The sequence below is a fragment of the Trachurus trachurus genome, assembly GCF_905171665.1.
Source record: "Trachurus trachurus genome assembly, chromosome: 13".
Taxonomy (NCBI): domain Eukaryota; kingdom Metazoa; phylum Chordata; class Actinopteri; order Carangiformes; family Carangidae; genus Trachurus; species Trachurus trachurus.
In genome coordinates, this window is record NC_139892.1 from 23,259,655 (window position 1) to 23,281,411 (window position 21,757).

Sequence of the window (21,757 nt, forward strand, 5' to 3'; positions counted from 1 at the left end):
GAAGATTTGAGTTTACAGTTGTTAAAATAATTTGTTATTGTTTTTGTTTCTGTGCTGAACTTGTGAGGCCGGCACAAACAAGAGGCATTAGACTGATGATCGTCCTGCTCCTGAGCTGAAGAGCTGAAGCAGAAGTGTCTCTCTGCAGATGTGAAGAGCTCACTCAGTATACATCGCTTGAACCTTTTGCTTGTGTGTTTCAAAGATGATCAATCTAACTTTACTTTTTTTTTTTTGAGTATGACTTCACATCCAAACCTTCCACTCGTGTAGTTTTTAATGCTAGATGCAGAGAGGGCAACAGGCAGAGGATGTTTACGTAACACATAGTAGATCCCAGGAAGAAGATGATGATGAGAACAATGTTGAGTACTTAATTTAGGAGATAAGATACATTTCTGGTTGGATGTTGACTGTTCAGTCAGAGCAGTTCAAGAACAAACAGGGAACATTTAATGTTCATAGTTTGGACTGAGGGGCGGTCGGGCTGCTGGTTTGGCTGTAGGAGCAGCTGTAGCTCCACCTGCTGCAACCTGACCAAATTCAATAATTCACCTCTCACCTCTACAGATTGTTGTGTCCAGGCTGTCGATAAGCAGAGTTACAAAAATAACCTGTGCTGAGTCAAGTGAGACCAGAACCCGAGCCAACGCACCCGCTCAATATAACAGTTCAGTTGAGGCTCTGAACTTTGCCCGTGTTTTCCATTTTTCTGATCACTGCAAACGTGTTGTTCATATTTCATGTTGACGTTTCAGTCTGAAGGAGCTTTTCATTTTCACATTGCTGTTCTTAGTTCTTGCTGTGTGTATGTGTGTGTGCATATGTGTAAAATATGCATTCTCCATCATCACCATACAGTTACCACATGCATGGACCAACACAAACACACAGCATCACACACGCTCTCACACACTTTATGCCTGTTCTGGTGGAAGTTATAATGGCAGAATGACGTCACTGTATCTGGTTTGTAAATGGAGATCTGTTATTAAAACGTTAAAGCTGAAACCGTCCTGTCTCTTTGTGTGTGTGTGTGTGTGTGTGTGTGTGTGTGTGTGTGTGTGTGTGGTTCTGGAGTTAGTGTGTATTTTTCTGACAGAATGTGTTCAGAGAAACCAGTCAAGTGTGTTTTAGTGTTGAAACCCTCTCAAGAGTTTGGTGTGTTTCAGTAACTTCTGCTGTTCAACCAGCATTAAAATTTACTAAATCTAATCTTATTAAATTTGCTACAAAATATGAAGTAGGCTATAATTGAACTTACTTCACTTACATGCTGTGGTAACTTACAAAAAGTAGCCTACATCAAAGGCCCATAGCTATCTGTGGTTTTAAATTATTTAGCAATTTAAAACCAATTGAAAAACACTTCACATTAGAGCAGACCATTTTCTGAACTATTACTGAAACCAGACTGTTTTCAGCTGATTTTCATTCATGTCCACATAGTGTAAAATTCAATGAGCAGCCCCACTGACAGAGTCGTTTGATCTAACATCAGGTTTACATTAGTTAGGCTAAATCAAAGTTAAGTTCATATTTCAGCCAAATAAGAGGAAACAGAAACATTTGGGGGCTCCTGGGTTTGTGTTTACAGCAGCTTGTTTTAGTCATAATGACACAGCTTCATTTTTTCAGAGGTAGCTAATAAGTGAGACACACTGCTGTTAACAGTGTGTTCCTGTGATGAGCAGGAGGGGGCGGTGCAGCCGAGAAAACACGAAGGTTGGCGAAGTGACTCTGGGCGTGGCGTCGCGTTGGCTGCGTCAAGTCAGAGACAGTCAGTGGGAATAACCGGAAACAACAACATAAAAGCTCTTTCAAGAATCTTTGGATCAGATGACCTGCTTTCACATTAAGGCTGAGTTGAGTAGTGATGCAGGTAGCCTAACAATTGGTGTATTATAGGCTACATATAAAAAATAATAGATGTCCATCATAGTATTTCAAAGGAGGTTAAATCGAAGTAATATTAGTTATTTGTCCAGTCCAGTTGCTTTCGATTTAACCTCCTTTGAAATACTATGACCTGGGCAAATGAGAATATGCACCGGCTTATGTCCATCATAGGTTACCACACGATTTATGGCTTGAACATGATGCTCGTTAAGTTTAGGTTATCTACAACTTAATTCATGGCAATGTCAAAAGGTGAAAAGAACTAAGAAAGTCATCACATTTGGAAAAAAAGAAGGTAGGCTATTTTAATAGATAAATTATTGTTCACAGATTAGTCAACTGTCAACATTAAACTTAAACAATGTATTTGTTATATTCACGGACATTAACAAAACCCACACACAACAACTAGGCTATAGAACAACAAAACAGCAGTAAAATAAATAACAATATGTTGGCCATAATCTTATAAAATTTGAGCGGATATTGTTTGTCTTAAAAAGTCAGTTAAAAAGTCCTTAGGCCTATTTAATTTTTTCAGATCCAAAGGGTTATGTAGCATAGTTCAAAACACTGCTACAAAGGGTAGTCAGGACTTCACTGACATCTCTCTGACTGTGCTTTTAGTTTTGATGAGGGGCAAATCTCATCATTATCAACCTTGTCTGTGAATGGAGTTTGGCATGAATATCAGTCATCCTGAAAACGTACAGGACCTTTAGCTACGATCGGGGTATAAAGTATTTGTCATATTTTGTGTCCTGATCATAGGCCTATGTTTAATTTGTTAATAGTTACTGATGAAATGCTGCACAATAATGATCTCCTCATCTTGAAACTATACTGGCTGGAAGTTTGCTGTGGGGCTTTTATTTTTGGGAGCATGACCGGAAGCAGCTGTTACTTACAGCATCAACGTGACAGCGCTGGAGGTTTGTGCGTCCACAGTCTTGTCATGCCACAATAAACAATAATACAAAAAATCTGAATCGCAGCGGATCGTCCAGTGTGATCATGGAGAAGAGAGAGGAGACAGCCGCGGTCCGACGGTAAGACAAGACCCCCTCCTCCTTACAGTAACACACAACCTGGAGCATGTGTGAGTCCGAGCGGTGCTTTTTCTGTCGTATTGTGCTCGATGCAACTTTCAGACACAAGTCGCTGAGGAAGACGCGCGGTGGAAAACAACAGCGGCTGTGGTGTAGCCCTACTGTTTGTCTCGGAGCTCGTCTCAGTGTGTGATTCTGTATTTCAATATGTGTTTATAGATACACACACAAATAACTGCGATGTTGCATTGGAGACATTTCCTCCCGCATTGTCTCCTGCTGTCTGATCTCTGCGCCAAATGCGGATTGAGAGTGTGAAATGTGATGGTGTCTCAGAAACAGGGGGAGGGTTAGCTCAGGAGTGTTTATGGCGGTGCAGGCCGTTTAATGGAGCAGACTGTATTGTGCAGCTCTGATGCTCAGTGTCCGGACTGTGTAGTTGTAATAGTAGTAGTAGTAGACTAGTTGTTGTTGCTGTTGCTGTTCCAGTTGTTGAGACGAGCACAGCAGCATTTGTTCCTGCAGCCACAGACTGACCACTCGTCTAAACACAACTGATGGTCATTCACTCTGACCTGTGATATTAGTCTTTGTGTTTTATCATGTAAAACAGCCACAGAGGATTAGGGTAGGATAGATGAAGTGAGTTCATCTTTATGTGTTTGCTGGCCTCCTTTACCTCTCCCAATATACTTTATCACAAAATTATAAAGGATCCTAAAGCACTATGAAATGCAACCAGCAAGAGCAGAATAATGGTTCCTTCTTATTTTCCTAAATTGCTGAAGTAAAAGCTAAAGATGCCACAATGTTGTTTATATAAGCTGTAAAGACTAGAGCACAGCACAGTGTTTTAATACCTCACATTATAGCAGCACACCATACTGCAGCCTGTCCAGTCATGTTAGTGTTTGGCTTGGTGTCTTGTGTGAACCTGCCTGTTAATAGGATTTAATAGGACGTTTAACAACCTGGCACCGCTTTGATGGGGATTATAGACCAATCCAGTCAGTGTACCGTGGCCTAAGAGGACAAAGTGTGAACACATTGAAGTTTGCACACACAAAAAAAGAGCCATCCCACCAGTGTCCTAACAGGCAGAGGACTATCTTAAAAAAGTCCACGTCTTTTGTTGTCCGTATTTGGCTTTAAGTCACATTTTAACTGTAATCCACCAGTGTCCAATGCAAACAGTGGGGCTGGAAATAGCTGTGGGAGCAGACTGGTTTCCTCCTGTGTGGACAGAGGGGGCAACATGCTGGAGATGCCTCTGCTCATATACAACCCCAAATGACCTGCCAATCTGATGCTGGTAATAAAACCTGCTGCTCAGTTTAGGGGGGGCGACAGCTCAGAGCAGTGTGGTCATACTGGTGTTTCTGGTTTATATGACATTTCAACGGGAAAAACAAAACATACATATTTCTTCAGATTTACCGCGACCTATGGTCATGATTCTATTTCTTCTTTACCTTTAGGTCAGAAACGTTAGGTCAGTTAACTGAGTTGATATATAAAATTCACAAAATTCACATCAACAATTTGATAAATAAATAAATGAAATATCATTTAAGTTATTGTTTAAGAAAAACATCAAAAGTTTGATGAAGACATAATGATTTAAATCAAGGGCTATTTGAGAGGCAGTGAGTGAGCAAACAGAAACCAAGCAGACAGTCAGAGCCAGGTTTTGGTACGTGATCGTTTTCCTCACACCTGTGGACGGACCGACTGGTCTCTGCTGATCTGAGAGCCAAGTCGGAGGAGTGGGTGCACTCCTGTGCCAGTGCTCGGCCAGATGACACTCGAGTTATTTCAGCAGCAGATGTTTGAGGCGCTTTTCAGAGCAGCAAATAAAATACAAACCATGTGATGGATGAATGACGTGTGTGCGTGTGAATATTGAAGTCAAACAGATGTTTTCCTGCTTGACTCGGTTCACACTCTTGGTGTCAGATGTTGACCGTTGAGTGTGTTATGTAATACGATGGCCATTTTGGTTTCTGCACAACAACACATAAGTTCATATCCAATTCCTACGAGAACCTGAACCTGTTATATCTCATTTGTGTCCCAAATAATTTCCTGTGTGCTACATAGCCATTTCAAATCTGGTCTCATGTGTCTTTATTAGAAGTCTGAATTCATAGACTGTTAATGCTCCTGCAAAACGTCTTGCAAGTAGTGATCACTAGGCCTGCAGCTATTGTGAGGTTAGGTGTTTAGTCAGAGGAATAGTTCAAACCTAAAGATACTGAGCAAACCAACAAGTTTTGTTTTCATAGGTTTCATCTTTTCCATAGGAAGTGGCGTTTCACTCTCAGGCCTCGTTTTGTACATGTGGTTATGAATAAAGCCCCAGTAATTATGAATCTCTTCCTCAACTTCAATCCAGTAAAGATTGTAACGATGGAGAAAACAATAAATCTTTCTTGTGTTTAGTTTAGTCTAAAGGTGAACTATTGACAGTTGGAGAATTCAGTCCAAGCATGTCGGTGTCACTGTCGCCCAAAAGCCAGTAAACAGCTGTTTGTAATTTGAGCATGTGAGATTGTGCTTGTTTGTGTGTGTGTGTGTGTGTGTGTGTGTGTGTCTCTGAAAGCAGCGGTGGACTGCACACACCATCACACACTCTGAGTGAGGCCTCTCCTCACCTCGACACACTTTGTTGGGTGAACGAAATGTTCCGGTCGAGACAAGGATGAGTTTAATTTGTGGTGAAACACACGTGTCACCAGCAGTGTTCGATGTCTGGTCTGTGTGTGTGTGTGTTTATGTGCACGTTGTTTGCAGGATGTGTTTGTGTTGGTGGGGGCGGGGGGACAGAGTCTTTGTGTTAGACTTCTCCTTCACATCTAACTGAGTGAAGGACACTGTGTTCTGTATGCAAGGTCAACGTGCTGTTTAACAGTCTGGTTTATACACACACCCCTACTGTACAGATACAGTGTGTGAGTGTGCGTTAGGAGGAGCTGGAGGCGTGTCTGTGACTGGCTGTCCCTATTTGGCCTCTGTGTGTGTGTGTGTGTGTGTGTGTGTGTGTGTGTGTGTGTGTGTTTTCCCTCTCACACACTTTTGTGGGATGTTAAGTAACCGCAGTTTGTTCTCTCTCTCTCTCTCTCTCTCTCTCTCTCTCTCTCTCTCTCTCTCTCTCTCTCTCTCTCTCTCTCTCTCTCTCTCTCACTCACACACACACACACACACACACACATATACATACACACACACACACACACACACACACACACACACACACTTTGGTGTTTGGTGTTTGGTGCAGAGCACAGTCAGGCCTTTATGTGCCTCCCACACACACTGAAACACACACTGGTATTGAGCAATAAGAGATGGTGGCCAGCATGCAGCTCTGCTCTCTAACCAAGGACACTACGTTCTCCGAGGCTCCTCCCCGCTGGCAGACCAGTCACTACTGTGTGAGGCTCGCTCTAATGTTGTATCACTGTGACACATTATTATTATTATTAGCAGCAGTGGAGGCCGTATTTTTAACTGTGGTTGTAGTAATAGCAGTGATTGTGGAGGTATGTTGTACAGATTGTAGAGCAATCTGAGACAAACTTGGAGGTAAATCCTGTTGTTTTCATGTCTGTTGATACAATCTTTTGGATTTTTCCATTCACACAGAAGTATCCTACTCCACCAGGGCTGCAATGTTCAGCTTCTTTCATTTTCAAAATCTTCACATCTTCAAGAAGGTCTTCAAATTGCTTGTTTTTGGCTACTCATGTCTGATTTGGCATTTTTATGAACAATTAATTGGTCGTGGTAATAGATGCAGATTCTTTTGTTGACGTATTAATGACTTATTATTAATTAACTGATTAAAGAAAAGACAAGAAATTAGTAAAAATGCATGAATTCTTTCTTTTGATTTTCTGTCTTTCAGATTAATTCATTATTATCTTGATTATTTCCTGGCCATTTGAATATAGCTACTGTATTTCAAAGCCCTCCACAGCAACTCTGTAGATTTTTTTTTTATTTGTATCATCTGTAAGTGAGTCCTGTCAGGCCTCCCTGCTGATAGTCAGTGGGATCATGTGAAAACCACAGACTGTCAATAAATGTGGACGCAGCCTCGGTGACGCCACCCACAGGTTTCTGAGGAGGAGCAGCTCTGGAGCTCAGACTGAACTGCTCTGCTGTCGCCATCTTGTCAGTGTCTGATTGTGTCTGACTGCATCGTTCGCACAACTCATTGTTTGGGTGTCTTGTTTGTTGCTTTACTAACGCTAACTCATTATCGGCTAATTTGCTCTCGAAAAAGCAAATCTTGCAGACCAGGTATGGAGAGCACAGACACAGATACCTGCTAACTAGTGCTAACATTTTAAGAAAAATCATACTACAGTTTCTCTCATGTCAAACAGACTTCATCAGCTTCTGTCAGTCAGTGAACGTCGCACAAAGACACCAACACAGTTACCACGTTTACACCTGGCATTAATATGTGTCTCCAGTGTCCACATTGAGATCCGATCACTATTTGCGTGGGTAGACTAAAAAAAATAGTAGAAGTATTTCCACCCGCAACGTTGTATGCAGACACAGGACCCATTACCATTTAGGCTACACTTGTGTTCAATGTGGTCACAATTCCTCCCTTACAAACTTCAGAGGTGGTTTATCCCATCGGGTCACAACCGTCCTCAATGTGTCTTGGGTACATTCACATCATGTACTTCCATGTGGTCAAGCACTATCCGATTGCAACCCGACCACTGAAAACGCATGTTATTGCCAGGTGGAAACGGGACAAGTGAGATGAGTCACGTTCAGTTCAGTGAGGTGACACTGAGCAGACAGGATACTGACAGGACACCCACCCTGTCACTCAAAGAGGCCACGCCCCCTTTAATGTATAGGCTACCAGTAAGAATTGATCAATCTGATAAAATGGGTCAGTAACATGAACGTTTCCCCCCTGTACCGTCGTGAAGGAGGGCAATAGCATATATGAAAATAGTTTTTCGTTCCAGACTCAAGGGTGGGGTTAGCTACACTTGTTTTATTTCTTGTTGGACATTTTAACATGAGACTTTGGGGACTGACTCAACAAGTCCAGCTCCTAAGCAGCAGCAGTTTGAAGCAGGATCTATTGTCTGTTTTTCCTGAAGACACCTTGGTTGATGGTTTTCTGGATGAGGGGATTTTCTGTTTGTGTTTATGTGGGTGTGTCTGCACGATGCATCTTGGCATGCAAGTATGTGTGTATCATGGTGGTTATATCTCTGTCTGTGGTCTGCCTACGTGTGTATGTGTGTGTGTTCAGACCCACTTCCTCTCAGATGTAACATGACAATCCTCAAATATAAAAATACTCTGTCTTGAAATATTGTGTCATAAGATGTTCACATGTCAGGTATCAAAATGCACATGACCTTTGTAGAAACTATTTGAAGTGGTTGCGCCCGCACTATTTATTTACACAAAAGATGTTGAGAAGTTGTGCTGACAGGTCTGCCTGCAGGGATGTGTAAACGGTGTGTGAACCAGAGTAAATTGACACACAAATAATGAAACAAGATTAAAGAAACTGTGTTAATATTAGCAGCATCCAGAAGCAATACAAATCTCAGCACACAACAGAAAACAGAGGTTGGGTTGAATAAAAAACTGGTGGTTAGACATGGAATAAAGACAACTCTTTAGGTGAGACTAAAAAGTATAGAATTATTATTCATGATGCAATACAATTGTACACGACATATGAAAACATTGAGCCCAAATCCCCAAATACAAATAAACAGGAACGAAGAAGACAATACAATACAATAAAACAATGTTGGCTTCTTAAAAAATGTGTTTTCCTTGTTACAATTGAAAAGAGTTTATTAAGTTCACACTGATACTAACATTTCAGTATCACAAGACACTCTGCTATTGAAAAAAAACAAACAAACACATTTTTCTGTGGCCTCTGGTATCTTATCTACATGCAGGTTTCAACAGGCTCCGATCCCATTCCTGGGGCCTGATAAAATGATCTATGAGGGTAGTAGACTGTCTGCATGGAGCTACAATGTAATATACGGAGGAGAATTGCTGTCATTTGTGCAACAGTAGCAGAGATTTTTACTGAAATATAACAATTGGCAACACATTTTATAATTTGTAATTTGTTTTTCTAGAAAAAACACCAAAATATTCTCTGGTTCCAGACTCTCAGATGAGAGGATCTCATGTTTTTCTTCATTATACAAGACAATAAACTGAATATTATCATGCTTTGGAACCAAAAATAGTTGAGAAAATGATCAGCTGATAAGTCACAATGAAATAATCATTAAGTGCAGCTGTAATCAGAGTTGTTTTTCTTAATCACTCATAATAGGTGGAGAAAATCCACGAAAGCACATTGTGGTTCTGCCCACGCTGTTTGATTGACAGGTGGCCTCTGGTAAATTGCACCACCAGTGATTTGCAACAGAGATGGAGCTAAAATGGAAGAAAATGTTAAGAAAATTTCCACCAGGATTTAGAAGTGATCTGACAACAGCTCTCTCTGTGGGCCGCAGTGATGGAGAAAGAAAACCCCTCTGCTGTGGAAGCTGCGTGTCTGACCGAGGTCTGGCTCTGTTTGTACAGCAACTGTAATGTTCTCTATGTCTTTGCACAAATACACCAGGACTTGGCAGCTGAACTGTCTCTGAAAAAAAGCGTTGTTCATCCCAGCAATGAATATCTTGGCTGCAGTAAGTTGGCAGTTGTGACACTCATGTACACACACACTGTAGAAGTGTGTTTGTGTGTGTGTTACACTGCTAACCTTTGTATAAAAGACGTAATGTAGCTAAAGATGTTGTAATAGATCTGTTCCCTTTGTGTTTACTGCTCCAGTTAAAAAAAACAACATGTACCAAGTCCAGTCCAGGAGTTTAACTGTTTGTGCAGCGTGTTTGACTGACTCATTATTGCCCACTCAGATATTCTCACAGAGATTAGCAGCCTTACAGGTGAGTATAGGTTAATACAAGCTGTCATCCTGGATGAGGGTGTGTTGAAGTCCGGTACAGTCTCTGCAGGAACATTGTGTTCCACTCTTAATACTAGACTATGGAGTCCACACATGTGACGTGAATGGTGTTTTTTTTACCACACTCGTCTACTTTTCACAGCCTACAGCTTCGACGTGTGATGGATGAAAGGTTCGGTGTGTCCCAAGTGCTGTTGACTTCCTTCCTCAAAGTATGATCTGTACAGTTCATGCCTGTAAACAAGTCAACGATAGTTTAATATCAAACCAGTTCACAATGTGCAGGAGACATGAAAATACCTCACTTGTTTGTTTGTTTAAAAAAACATGCATTAAGATTAATGCTTTAAAAAAATATCTCAAAGGAATTCTAAATCGAAAGCAACTGGACTTGGTTATTTGTACAAATAACCATGTATTCACCGGGAGTTATTGGAGTTTCTACATCCTGATAACATTATTTAATCTGATGAACATGAACACAAACTGTACAAAGCTGAAAGACCAAGATGCACCATGCACACAGTGTAAAACCAGTTTGTTCTCTGGAGCACAACCAATGTAATGTTTCTAAATGACCTTTAAGCTTGTCTGGCACATGTGTGCTGCCAACATAAACATTGATATCTGAATCTTTGACATTAGCCAGGATGATTTATCCGTCTGTACTGTGGAGTGGAGTGAAGTGGAGTGTGCTATTTTGGAGTAGATCTTCAATCCCATACGTTTGCCACGTGTTAGGAAGTATGTTACATGCAAACACTACTGTAATTGTGTTTGCTCTCTTTATCAACGCCGGAACAACTGTTCACCGCTAAGTATGTTCAGGACGCTCATATTACATCTTCAAAGAGTCACGCAGCCAGTCAGATTGATGAAACGCTCCTGGGCTGTTGTATTAAAACACTGAGGGAGGTCAGACCTTATAGGCAATAAGCGAACTCGGCGTGCTCAACTCCACGTATGAGAAAAATAAACTGGGTGCCAGTCCACAAAATCAACAGAGTACAAAAAAGTTCTTGACGGCACTCACTATAAGTTTAACTATAATAACTATAAGTTTTATAAGTTTTTAATTCATGAAACTGAGGACGGCTGACTGCGTTTCGGCGTCCGTGTTCTTGCTGCTGTGCAGTTTCATGAATTAAAAAGTGTTAAACTTATAGTGAGTGCCGTCAATAACTTTTTTGTACTATGCAGACCTTATAGGCACCATTTGATTTACTATTGGAATAAACTGTATGTATATTAGTTGGTGTTGTATCATGCTCCTCGTCCGCTGGCTGCAGCTGCACACTGAGCTGAGCTGTAGTCAAAGAAATCCTGGGTGAACTGAACTCATACATACTCAACCAACAGACTGGACAGAGTCAATGTGCTCACCCTCTCTAGATGAATTAAATCACACACAGAAAGCTGCATCTGTAGCCCTATTAGCCTAAATTTATAAAGGATCATGAAAGGTGTGTTGCTGCATTTTGACTCACTTTAACCTGATTTTTTTTTTACATTAAAATGGTGATAATAGACTCAGAGGGGACCAGAGTGCATCTGCCCAAACCTACATATCAACTGGTAATCCAGCACAGGACGTGCGTGTGTGTGCGTGAGATAAATGAAAAGAGAGGGAAGAAAAGTCTGCAGGGGAGGGAGAGCAGCTCTGGACGGTTTCCCAGTTGCTGAAATGACTAACATTCTGTTCTCTGTGGTTTTGGACATTTTTTCCCTTTTCTTGTTATCAGCCCTGCCCCCTCTTTGACAAAGAAAACAATCCGGGAATGTTAATAATGCTGAACTGGTTGTGATCACCCGTATGAAGATGTGAAAGTTTCTGTCTCTCCCTCGTTTTTGAAAAGAGCAGAGATGATTTTCCAGAGAGGCGAAGTGGCAGCAGAGCTCTGCTGGGGTTTCACTGTGCAGTGGAGCAGATCTCAGGGGGCAGAGAAACATCTTCCCACAGCAAAAGTAATTTATCTGACCACAGTTAAAAACAATCCAGATCACAAATCAGACTTTATAAGGGCAGTTCATTTGTGTTTGAGTTGTTATGAAACGTCTCTTAGATCTTGATATGAAGCATCTGTGGTGGTTTGAGGCTGGGCTGCAGGTGCATGTCAACCAGCTGTTCCTGAACATCTATACTCAGGTGTTTCTTGAATTCAGACGACTGTTGCTGTTGTTGGTTTATAAAACCAACACAGTCGATCTGATAGTCTCTGAAATGAGTTGAAACAACATAGCCTATAGCAGAAGTCACTGAAGAATGATGCAGTTGTGTTGATCCATTTAACAGAAGACAGAAGTGTGATGAAACAGGGCAGACAAGTGTGTTTGAAGTCTTTTGATTAGAGTTTCTTCATTTTATCGCCTCAAATAACTGACATGCAGTGGGAAGTCAAAGAGAAGAAGCAAAGAGAATCACATGGTGGAAGTGACGGAGAGCCATGAAGTGTTGTTTTTGAGGAAATGTTGTTGAAGAGCTCAGAGAAGACGTAAAGTGACGAGTGTGACGACCTTTTATTCGTCTCTTGACCCTGAGCTCACCCCACTGAAACTCTTGTTTTTCCTTCCCACTCTCCACATCCCCTGTCTACTCCAAACATCTTTTCTTTTCTTCTGCCCTCCTCTCACCCTGCTCTTACTTCATCTTTGTAAATCTTGTCTTATCCCTCTATCTTCCTCGTCTTTCTTCAGAAGCAGTTCGGAGCAGAGGAAGCTCCGCTCTCGTGATGCAGCCAGGTGTAGGCGGAGCCAGGAGACGGAGGTGTTTTATGAGCTCGCCCGCACCCTGCCGCTGCCACGTCGAGTTTCCACCCATCTGGACAAAGCCGCCATCATGAGGGTCGCCCTCAGCGTCCTGCGTATGCGGCGCCTTCTGGGATCTGGTAAGAAGAGCACAGTCACCAGAGCTGACAGAACATTTCCTCACTCACTGAGCATTGGGGTTTAGATTTATTACAACATAAGAATATGTGTTTTTCATTAAACCTTTGTGCAGCTTTTTGAGCCTGACATACAAGTGCCACCTTTTAGTGCGTGTGACAGGCGCAGTAAAGTAAAGTAAAAATGCAACAAAGCTAAAGTAAAGCTTAAATTAAACATGATAGTTTCAAATCCAACCAGCCCTTTGCTTCATGTCATCATCCCTCTCTCTCTCTCTCCTTCTCTCTACTGGTACTTAATAATAAAATTAATCCGCACAGTGCTGTTTCATTCGCTGAAGTGTGAGCACATCCTTAATAATAATTTCTGCATCTCCACTCAGGGCGTCAGATGTGAAAAATGTGTGAAGATGTGGAAGTGCAGTTTTTCCGACATATTTATTCTGAAAATTGATTCAGTAGAAAATAAGAAGAAGGTTTAATTGACTCGACTATCAGTGCAATTCGCAAATAATTACAAAGTCAGCAAAGAGTTACAGTCAGGAGGCTGTTGGGAAATATTTTTGTCAAAGAAAATCCAACGGTGACTAATGACACTGAAAATAGATACCTGCTCTGTCTGTGGTAATAATCACCTGGTTGTTTTATAACAGGTGAAAAACAAAAAGAGGAGTCTGAAGAGGAGGAGGAAAAGGAGAAGGAGAAGGAGGAAGAAGCGGAGGAGGAGGAGGAAGAGGAGGAGGAGGAGGAGGGGGATCCAATGGATGCTTTCTATCCTCAGGCGTTGGCTGGGTTCATCATGGCGATGACCGAGGAAGGAGACATGATCTACCTGACAGAGAGCGTCAGCAGACACATCGGCATCACACAGGTACAGCCCGAACACAACCTGCAGAGTGGACCTGGCAGCATTAAGAGCAAACAGAAGTAGTTAAAACATTACACACATCGTATTGTACAAAGATGTTCACGTTTCGTTTCGTCCGTGAAGCCGGTGCATATTCTCATTTGCCCAGGTCATAGTATTTCAAAGGAGGTTAAATCGAAAGCAACTGGACTTAGTTATTTGTCTAGGAATTCGTCCGTGAAGCTTCCTGCCTTATCTCAAAGCAGCACCAACATTTCACTTTACACCAGTGTAATCAGTCAGAAAGAAGTGAATGTGAGGAATAATCACCTTACCTACTAAAAGAAATATATTTCAAGAAATTCATCAACATCATGGTGACTGAAATGCAATTGTGCACTGAATATATATTGTTTCTCAGTCCCAAACTACCCCTCTCTCCTTGTTTTGTATACACTATGTCTGTGTCTGTTATCAGTCATGGTTCCTTCACCTAAAGCCGTGGGGTCAGTACATGAGCCACTCTGGGCCACTCCAGCAGGATGGAGATCATCCATTATCTCTATTCTTAGCTCTGTTTGACGTCACGTTCGTCGTTGTGACACAACTGTGTTATGATAACTGAAAACATAAATGCAGAGTGGCATGCACTGTCCTGCTATGTGCTGTAGAGCTGTAACAACTCAGACAGTGACTAGAGGAAGGAGAGTTGAAGAGCAAATTGAATGTTAATTGACTTCAGCTTTTAAAAACAGATGCAGCTGTTTTTTTCAGCCTCAAACTGAGTCATCTGTTTTTGTTCACTTGTGACAGTTTTTGTGTTTGTGTTGTTCACAGCTGGAGCTGCTGGGTCAGAGTGTTTATGACTTTGTTCATCCGTGTGACCAGGAGGAGCTCAGGGACCTGTTGGCTCCTCGTCCAGGTCAGACACTTTATTATTACAACACCAGTCCTGAACAGCAGAGACAATACTCAAGATTCCCCTCTGAAAACCACACTTTTACACAGCCCTTGTATCATAAAGCTCTAATGATCTATAAGATATTTAAATCAATAGTTATCATTCCCTTAAGGTAATGAATTATCAGTGCTGGTTTGGAGAAGCTTACTGTGCATCATGAGCTGTGCCATGTTGTTTTCAGGTCTGAGTAAGAAGTCACAGACGGAGCAGCGGAGTGAGAGGAACTTCTTCCTGAGAATGAAGAGCACACTGACCAGCAGGGGGCGCACGGTCAACATCAAGTCTGCTACCTGGAAGGTTAGCTATCGCCAACACACACACACACACACACACACACACACACACACACACACACACACACACACACACACACACACACACACACACACACACACACACACACACACAATCTTATCTCAGTGCTCAAGTCAAGTGCAGACAGCCAAAAGCGGCAACTTCCAACACTGATTTACAACAATACACATGTCCACACACACACACACACACACACACACACACACACACACACACACACACACACACACACACACACACACACACACACACACACACACACACACTCTCACACACACTCTCTGCCTAAAGTATACTCATTGACACACACGTCCGGTGTCCAAAGTGACGACTGCAGACTCAACCTACTTTACCACTTTGCCCAACATGAAGAACAACGAGCACAGCTGAGATATAATATGACTGTGTCTAACAATCTATGTGTTGAAAGGACGTTATTTTAATGGTCTGCATTCAGAAACCTGACAGACTTGAACTACAGTTTGTCAGTGAAGATGACTTGACTTGACATATGTTTGACGAGGTATTTTCTGACTTTATTCACAACAGCTTCCTTCCTACACCAACATCAAACACTGCTACATAAACATGAGCAAACAGAAACCTTAAACCTTATGCCTCTCTCTTTGTCTCTCTCTCCCTCTCCAGGTTCTCCATTGTACCGGTCACATGCGTCCCTTTGGCAGCAGCTCCACGGCGCCACCTGCAGCCAGAGTGATGACGCTGCTGTGTGAGCCCATCCCCCACCCGTCCAGCGTGGAGTTCCCCCTGGACACCTGCACCTTTCTCACTCGCCACAGCATGGACCTGCGCTTCACACACTGTGAGGGCAGGTAAGACCCCGCCTCCCCATGGAGGAGAAACACAGTAACATATCACACAGAGGAGCATTCTTTAATGTAATATTAAACGTTATTCTTTTGATTAATGTCATCCTTTAATCGTTAATTTCATCCTCAAGTTTAACCCATCTTGTAAATCACATTTAGAATGATGTTATATATGTGAAGTTAATTATAAATAGTGCAATTATAAATAAGAGAAAAGAATATAAATAGCTGAACCTCTCTGTTTCAATCTTTCAATTTTTTTCTTGCATTTTTCTGTTTCCAGGGTTACGGAGTTGGTGGGATACAACCCAGATGATCTGATTGGTCGCTCAGCCTATGAGTTCCATCACGCGCTCGACTCGGATCACGTCAACAAAAGCCTGCACACATGTGAGTGTGTGTGTATGTGGGTGTGGGTGTGGGTGTACACAACCAGAAAAATAGATCTACATGTAACAAAAACAAAACCACAACAAATAACCAGCATGAATTTAACAAGATTTATCACTAATAGATGCTAAAATGATGAAATAAACTTCAAATTTCATATCTGTATGTCTGAGGTGAATGGCTGTGGATTTCTTGAGGCCCGTAAACAAACTAGACAGACATTGTGTTGTGCATGAGCTGGGGCTCTGGAGCTGGTCCTTCTGGATCATAAATGATGTCCTCCCCTCCCCTCCACATCTCTTCTCTTCATGTCCCCGCCTGCTGCTGTAGTGCTGTCCAAAGGGCAGGTCAGCACAAGCCACTACCGTTTCCTGGCAAACAGTGGCGGCTTCGTCTGGGCAGCGACCCAAGCCACCGTCCTCTACAGTAACAAGACGTCGCAGCCCGAGGCCGTTGTCTGCCTCAACTTCATACTCAGGTACTTAAAAAAGCAGCGGGGTGGTGTCACAAGACTGTAGCTGCTGCTGCTGCTGCCAGGACAGAGCTGTTATTTTTAGGAGTAACAGGAGAAGTGGGAAATGATGTTGAGTAAACATAACGGTTACATAACGGGTGATGAAGTGGGTTATAAAAGATGTAGAGGACAAACAACAAATCCTCTAGGAATAGAAAAATCATCAAAGTGCCAACTGTTTTGAGTTTTTCCCCCCTCTCCTCCGTCTGCTCCTCTGCAGCGCTGTGGAGCAGCCAGACATCATCTTCTCTGTGGAGCAAACCCGCTGTGGTCAGCTGCATAAAGTTGAACCCCAGTCACCGGCGCTGCCACCAGACGACTGTGAGACGTCCGCCGTCCGCAGCTCTGACCACGAGCAGCTTGTCGACACCGGTGAGACCGAGGACGAGGGTCAGAGTCCCAGGAACGCTGCAGACCTCTTCGTCACACTGAAGGATCCAGAGGAGCTCCTTCAGTTGGCTCTGGAGGCTGGAGAGTGTGTGGTGCCGCTGCCAGGAGGTGAGACACATGGAAGACAAAGTTTCTGCGTCAGTGCTGAAACCTCATCTCCTGCAGCACAATGAGCTGCTGGACTACATGCGTCGTGAGAAGTAAATCAGCGGCACGCACGTCGTTTGCACGAGATGCAACCAGAGTTTCATTTTGTTCTGCTTTGAAGACAAAATAAGACTCTGAGTCGGCAAAGTACTGAAATATCACTTAGTTTACCATGGTAACATCCAAGTAGAGCTGAGGCCGATGGGATGTTTGCCTGATATTAATATCATAAGATCATCTTGTTTACATGGTGCTCATCTTTTGATTTGATCTGTCTCTGTCAGGTTTTGTCGAGCTGTCCTTCATCTATCCGGACACTCCAAACTCAATGCCGGACCACCCTCAGGATCTGTGCACCCCACAGCTGCGACAGCTCCTCACACCCATCTTCAGCCCCATGACACCACCTTCATCCTCATCACCAGCCTCCTCACCTGATCCTGAGCTGGTAAATACAAGCTTTGAATCACTTTGAAACTCTGAACGTGTTGGTTTCTCTGTCTGATTGAAGAGCTTTGTTTGTCAGAGCCCCCGTGTGGAAGGGAAGACAGAGATGGACACAAGCAACGTGGAGAGGTTCTTTGCCATCAGGCTGGAAAAAGATCAGAAGACAGAGGAACCACTGGAGGTGAGAGCACAAAACACAGACCGCCTGTTGTCTGTTGTTATGCCTGATTGCACATCGGTAAAATCAAAAATGAAGGGCATGAAACTTTGGAAATGCAGTATCCTTATTAAGAGGTCATTAACAGGTCGAAATCTGTTGACTTTAAATCTAAATATTGATGCTTGAGCCTTGAAATACAATGAAAGGAGAATTCACATGCATGTAGACGTAACCTTTGGTCCTTTAAAACTAAATGAATCCATGAAGCTTTGGTCTCTGTTAGCTGTTTCGGGTGTTTGTGTGCAGCTTTGGAAGTCTGGACATTTTGGACATTTCTTTTTACAAAAGTAAGATGTGGACATCTTTGGTTACGTTTTGATTCTTCTGCAAATAGTACAGTAGATGAGCTGACAGACAAATGAATTTCCCTTTGGGGATTGATAAAGTAATTTGTATTCGTATTCGTAGATGGTGCTTGTTTCTCTCTCTGACTTTAATTTCCTGTTTGTCTTTTCTCAGGGGTTCGATCTGGACATGTTGGCTCCTTACATCTCCATGGACGATGACTTCCAGCTGACTTTCCTCAGCAGTCTGCCGGAGGAAGCTGACAAACCCTTGTCCTCCCCGTGTGAACCTTCGGCTGTGAGCAGGAAGCGGTAAGACAAGCTCGCCCAGTGGTTTCCAGGTGTGAAAGTGTTTCACATGTACAGGAGCTGCACCTTCAGCCCACCAGCAAACAGCATCACAGGATGATTAAATGACAGCTCTGCAGTTTGTCCTGAGGGTGGCGCCAGAGGACAAGTTGCTTACTAAATTTTGCATGTATGAACAAATGCTGGACATGGTTCATAATGTCTTCCTGTCTCGTTGTCCTGCAGGACCCATAACCCAGATGAAGAGACGTCTCAGCTGATGGTTCAGGACAAGAGACAGAAACAAGATCCTTCCTCAATAGAAGAGGAACTTCTCCTCAGCCACAGATTATTGGTGAGCAAGAGGCAGAATAAAACCCAATGTGTTTATCCAGCACGAATTTTGAGAAGTTCACAAAATGCACTGGTCCTTCACTTTAACCCAAACTTGTTTGGTGGAGAAGTGATCACATGACAGGACGGAGGAAAGTGTCTTAGGTGTGACCTTTGGCAAATGAAACACAGTTGATCTGCTTCAGCACAGTGTGCTTGTTTTCTAAATTCAGTTTACGGTAAAATCCAAAAATGTGATGAGTTGATTATTAACAGATCACAGGCTGATCATTACACAGGTGTTCCACAGCACTGTGAATGTTTTCAGAGGCTAAAACACAAGGATGCAGTAAACACATCAGTGAACTGATCAACTGGCATCTGGACTGAAGCCCCGTGCATGAGATATCACATCGATCAGGAGTTTAGAGCCTCCAGTCAAAGATCTCAGATGGGTTAGGAGGTTCAGGCTCCTCTTATCATCACCTCTGACATGTTTTACCCTCCATCTTCAGGAAAGTCTGGAGGAGACCAAACAGTCAGATCTGATCCTAGACCCCGGCCCAGCAGGGCGGAGTCAGCTACTCACAGACAGAGACCCTATTTTAGGAGGCATACAGGGACTCTGTGATACTGCAGGTAAAACACAACCACACACACACACACACCTACCTGCACTTTTATATTCTTGAGGACACGTTATAAGATATTGATTTCCTACCAACACCTTACTTACTTACTTACTTAAACCAACATTATTAAATGCCCAGTACCAACAATAAAATGCTTGAAACAAGTGACTGGTTTTGATGCAGTGACTGATCAGTGTATTGACTGGCCGAGTCAAGTCCTACTACAAATTAAGTTTTAAAAATGCGTACTGATTCAGAATGAATTCTTATAACAGGCCAATGAAGTAGACCAATCAGTCACAATTACTCACGTCACAATTGATTCAGTCTCTGTTGAGTATCAAACACTCTGCAGGTCAGAGTGAAGGCCGTCATCACACCTCAGTTTGAGCTCCAGTCTCTCTGTTTCTCTCTCCCAGCTCTGATGAGGGACATATTCGTACCTCGTCCTCCTGACCTGTCGCCGCCTCTCTCGCCCATGACTTGATGGAGTTCCTGTCAATCAAGAGTTGGCTCGACTTCTGCCAGATGGTCGACACCGGACTTCTCTGTGAACACAGTATCCTGAGCGCACACATACAAACGCGACACATCACAAACATGTAAGCACATGAATATAGACGCACATACGCTGCATAACCATGCTGTAAGGTCGCTCGGACCTTGTTGCTTGTAGCCGAACCAGGAATCTTTCTGTTGTGTTCTCTCATCAGTCTCTCACTGTGAAACAAGAGCCAATGACAGTCAGACTGGTAATCCTGAAATCCACTCTCTTTCCCCTGAAGGAGCTCAGTCACACCTTTTCCTCCTGTTTTTACACTTGATAACTGATGTAAATGTGATGAATCATCATTGTGGTCAGTGTGTTTAATGAAAACAGCAGGTGGTGCTAAACATTTTCAATACAAAGGTTGGGAAAGATCAAAACACCTACAACAGTGAAGATGAATCTGAACAAGTAATTTCTCTGTGCAGCTAAATTTAGCGCAGCTTTCAAATATATCACATTTAATCCATCTGCTTCAGTGCTTCTAGCATCATGTCACGCCTGTGCAGGAACTCCCATAATGCTTTGCTTTGACTTTGAGCCAACAACTGTCAAGTATGAGCAGCTTTCTGCCAATTTTCTGTTCTTCTGCATTAAACCAACTCACTGCCGTGTTCTGCTAAATACTATTACACCTACAAACAGACTTGCGAATATCAGTGGCATTGATTGTCTCAGTGGCATATTTTTACATATTTTTATACACTTGTGCTAAGCCTTTTTTTTTTTTAACTATACATTAACTAGAAAGTTCCCATCTGGGAATGTTATCACTTTGTCATCTACAAATCCTGAGTCAACAATCATCTGCAAATCATGGTGTATGTTTTGTTGTCCTGAGGTTACAGATGGGTGGGGTTTCCCTCATCTAACACTCCCTATAAGCTAATGAGAGGCCATCGGCCACAGAGAGTTTCACACACATCCTCTGCGGTTAAACAAACAATGTTGATTTGTCCTTCTGTCATATTTTTGAATATCTAATTAGATTAACTTGCAGTATGAGACAAACAGTAGAATCAGCTTGTTGTATACTCTGTAGAAATGTAATGAAACACTAGTTCTAATATGTTTGTTATGTTTAAGTTTGAGTTTTCTGACTTGTAACAAGCTGTGCCTCAACACATATGAACAACCTGTATGTTTAAGTCACAGTGTTTGTAATACTGTGATGTTTTTATGCTGTCTGAGATGAAGAGCATCGTTTATATTTGACCTCAGACGCCTGTTATTTCCTACATAAACCCTCAAAGAAAGTCAATCTTTACTTGCAAATGTAAGTGTATTTGAAAACGGTTTCATAGCTCTTCCAAAGCTCTCTGTGCCTTTTATCATCCAGGTGAAGACAAGTCAGTGAAGGGGGTTTCTCCGTCCTGTCTTGTTACTCACACACAGGATCTGCTCTAAATGTCCCCAGTGATTTCAAATGAGGGAGAAAATGAATTACTGTTCATGTTTCCTTTTTATTGTGACTCCTGTATGCATTCTTGAGCTAAATAAAGCTGTTGAAGCAGAAGCAGAAGCTGCAGTGTGATCTGTGAGTTGAGATAAACATGGCTCAGGAAGGGCGGTTCCCATTTATAATGTAAGTAATAAGTGATAAGTGAATATCTGTCTCTTCACAAGAACCTCTGTCCATGACACAACAGGTGTGATCACATCTGTAATTACACACTATGTCTCAAATGTTGAAAATGAGAACAAAAACAACAATTTTCTTTATTGCATCTTGTTTACAACTTTGGACTGCTAGAAACTGTGAACACTATCATCATCCATTTTTTC

The 21,757-nt window shown here is 42.4% G+C and overlaps 1 protein-coding gene across 1 annotated transcript; it reads left to right on the forward strand.

The window, feature by feature from the left end:
• Window positions 1-2,779: 2,779 nt before the first annotated feature.
• On the forward strand, window positions 2,780-21,488 carry hif1al (hypoxia inducible factor 1 subunit alpha, like). The gene is made up of 15 exons (XM_083984616.1): window positions 2,780-2,948; window positions 12,640-12,830; window positions 13,481-13,698; window positions 14,512-14,596; window positions 14,817-14,932; window positions 15,599-15,783; window positions 16,064-16,170; window positions 16,501-16,648; window positions 16,905-17,182; window positions 17,506-17,669; window positions 17,748-17,849; window positions 18,348-18,484; window positions 18,707-18,815; window positions 19,309-19,432; window positions 19,845-21,488. Exons 1-15 carry the CDS (start codon window positions 2,914-2,916, stop codon window positions 19,910-19,912), a joined length of 2,067 nt encoding a protein of 688 aa, XP_083840742.1. The 5' UTR covers window positions 2,780-2,913; the 3' UTR covers window positions 19,913-21,488.
• Window positions 21,489-21,757: the final 269 nt, after the last annotated feature.

Bases quoted from the DNA above. Each gene is read 5' to 3' on its own strand.
- hif1al (XM_083984616.1), top strand. From the start codon at position 2,914: ATGGAGAAGAGAGAGGAGACAGCCGCGGTCCGACG. The intron at 2,949-12,639 runs GTAAGACAAGAC...GTCTTTCTTCAG, and splicing joins GAGACAGCCGCGGTCCGACG to AAGCAGTTCGGAGCAGAGGA. The intron at 17,183-17,505 runs GTGAGACACATG...TGTCTCTGTCAG, and splicing joins TGTGGTGCCGCTGCCAGGAG to GTTTTGTCGAGCTGTCCTTC.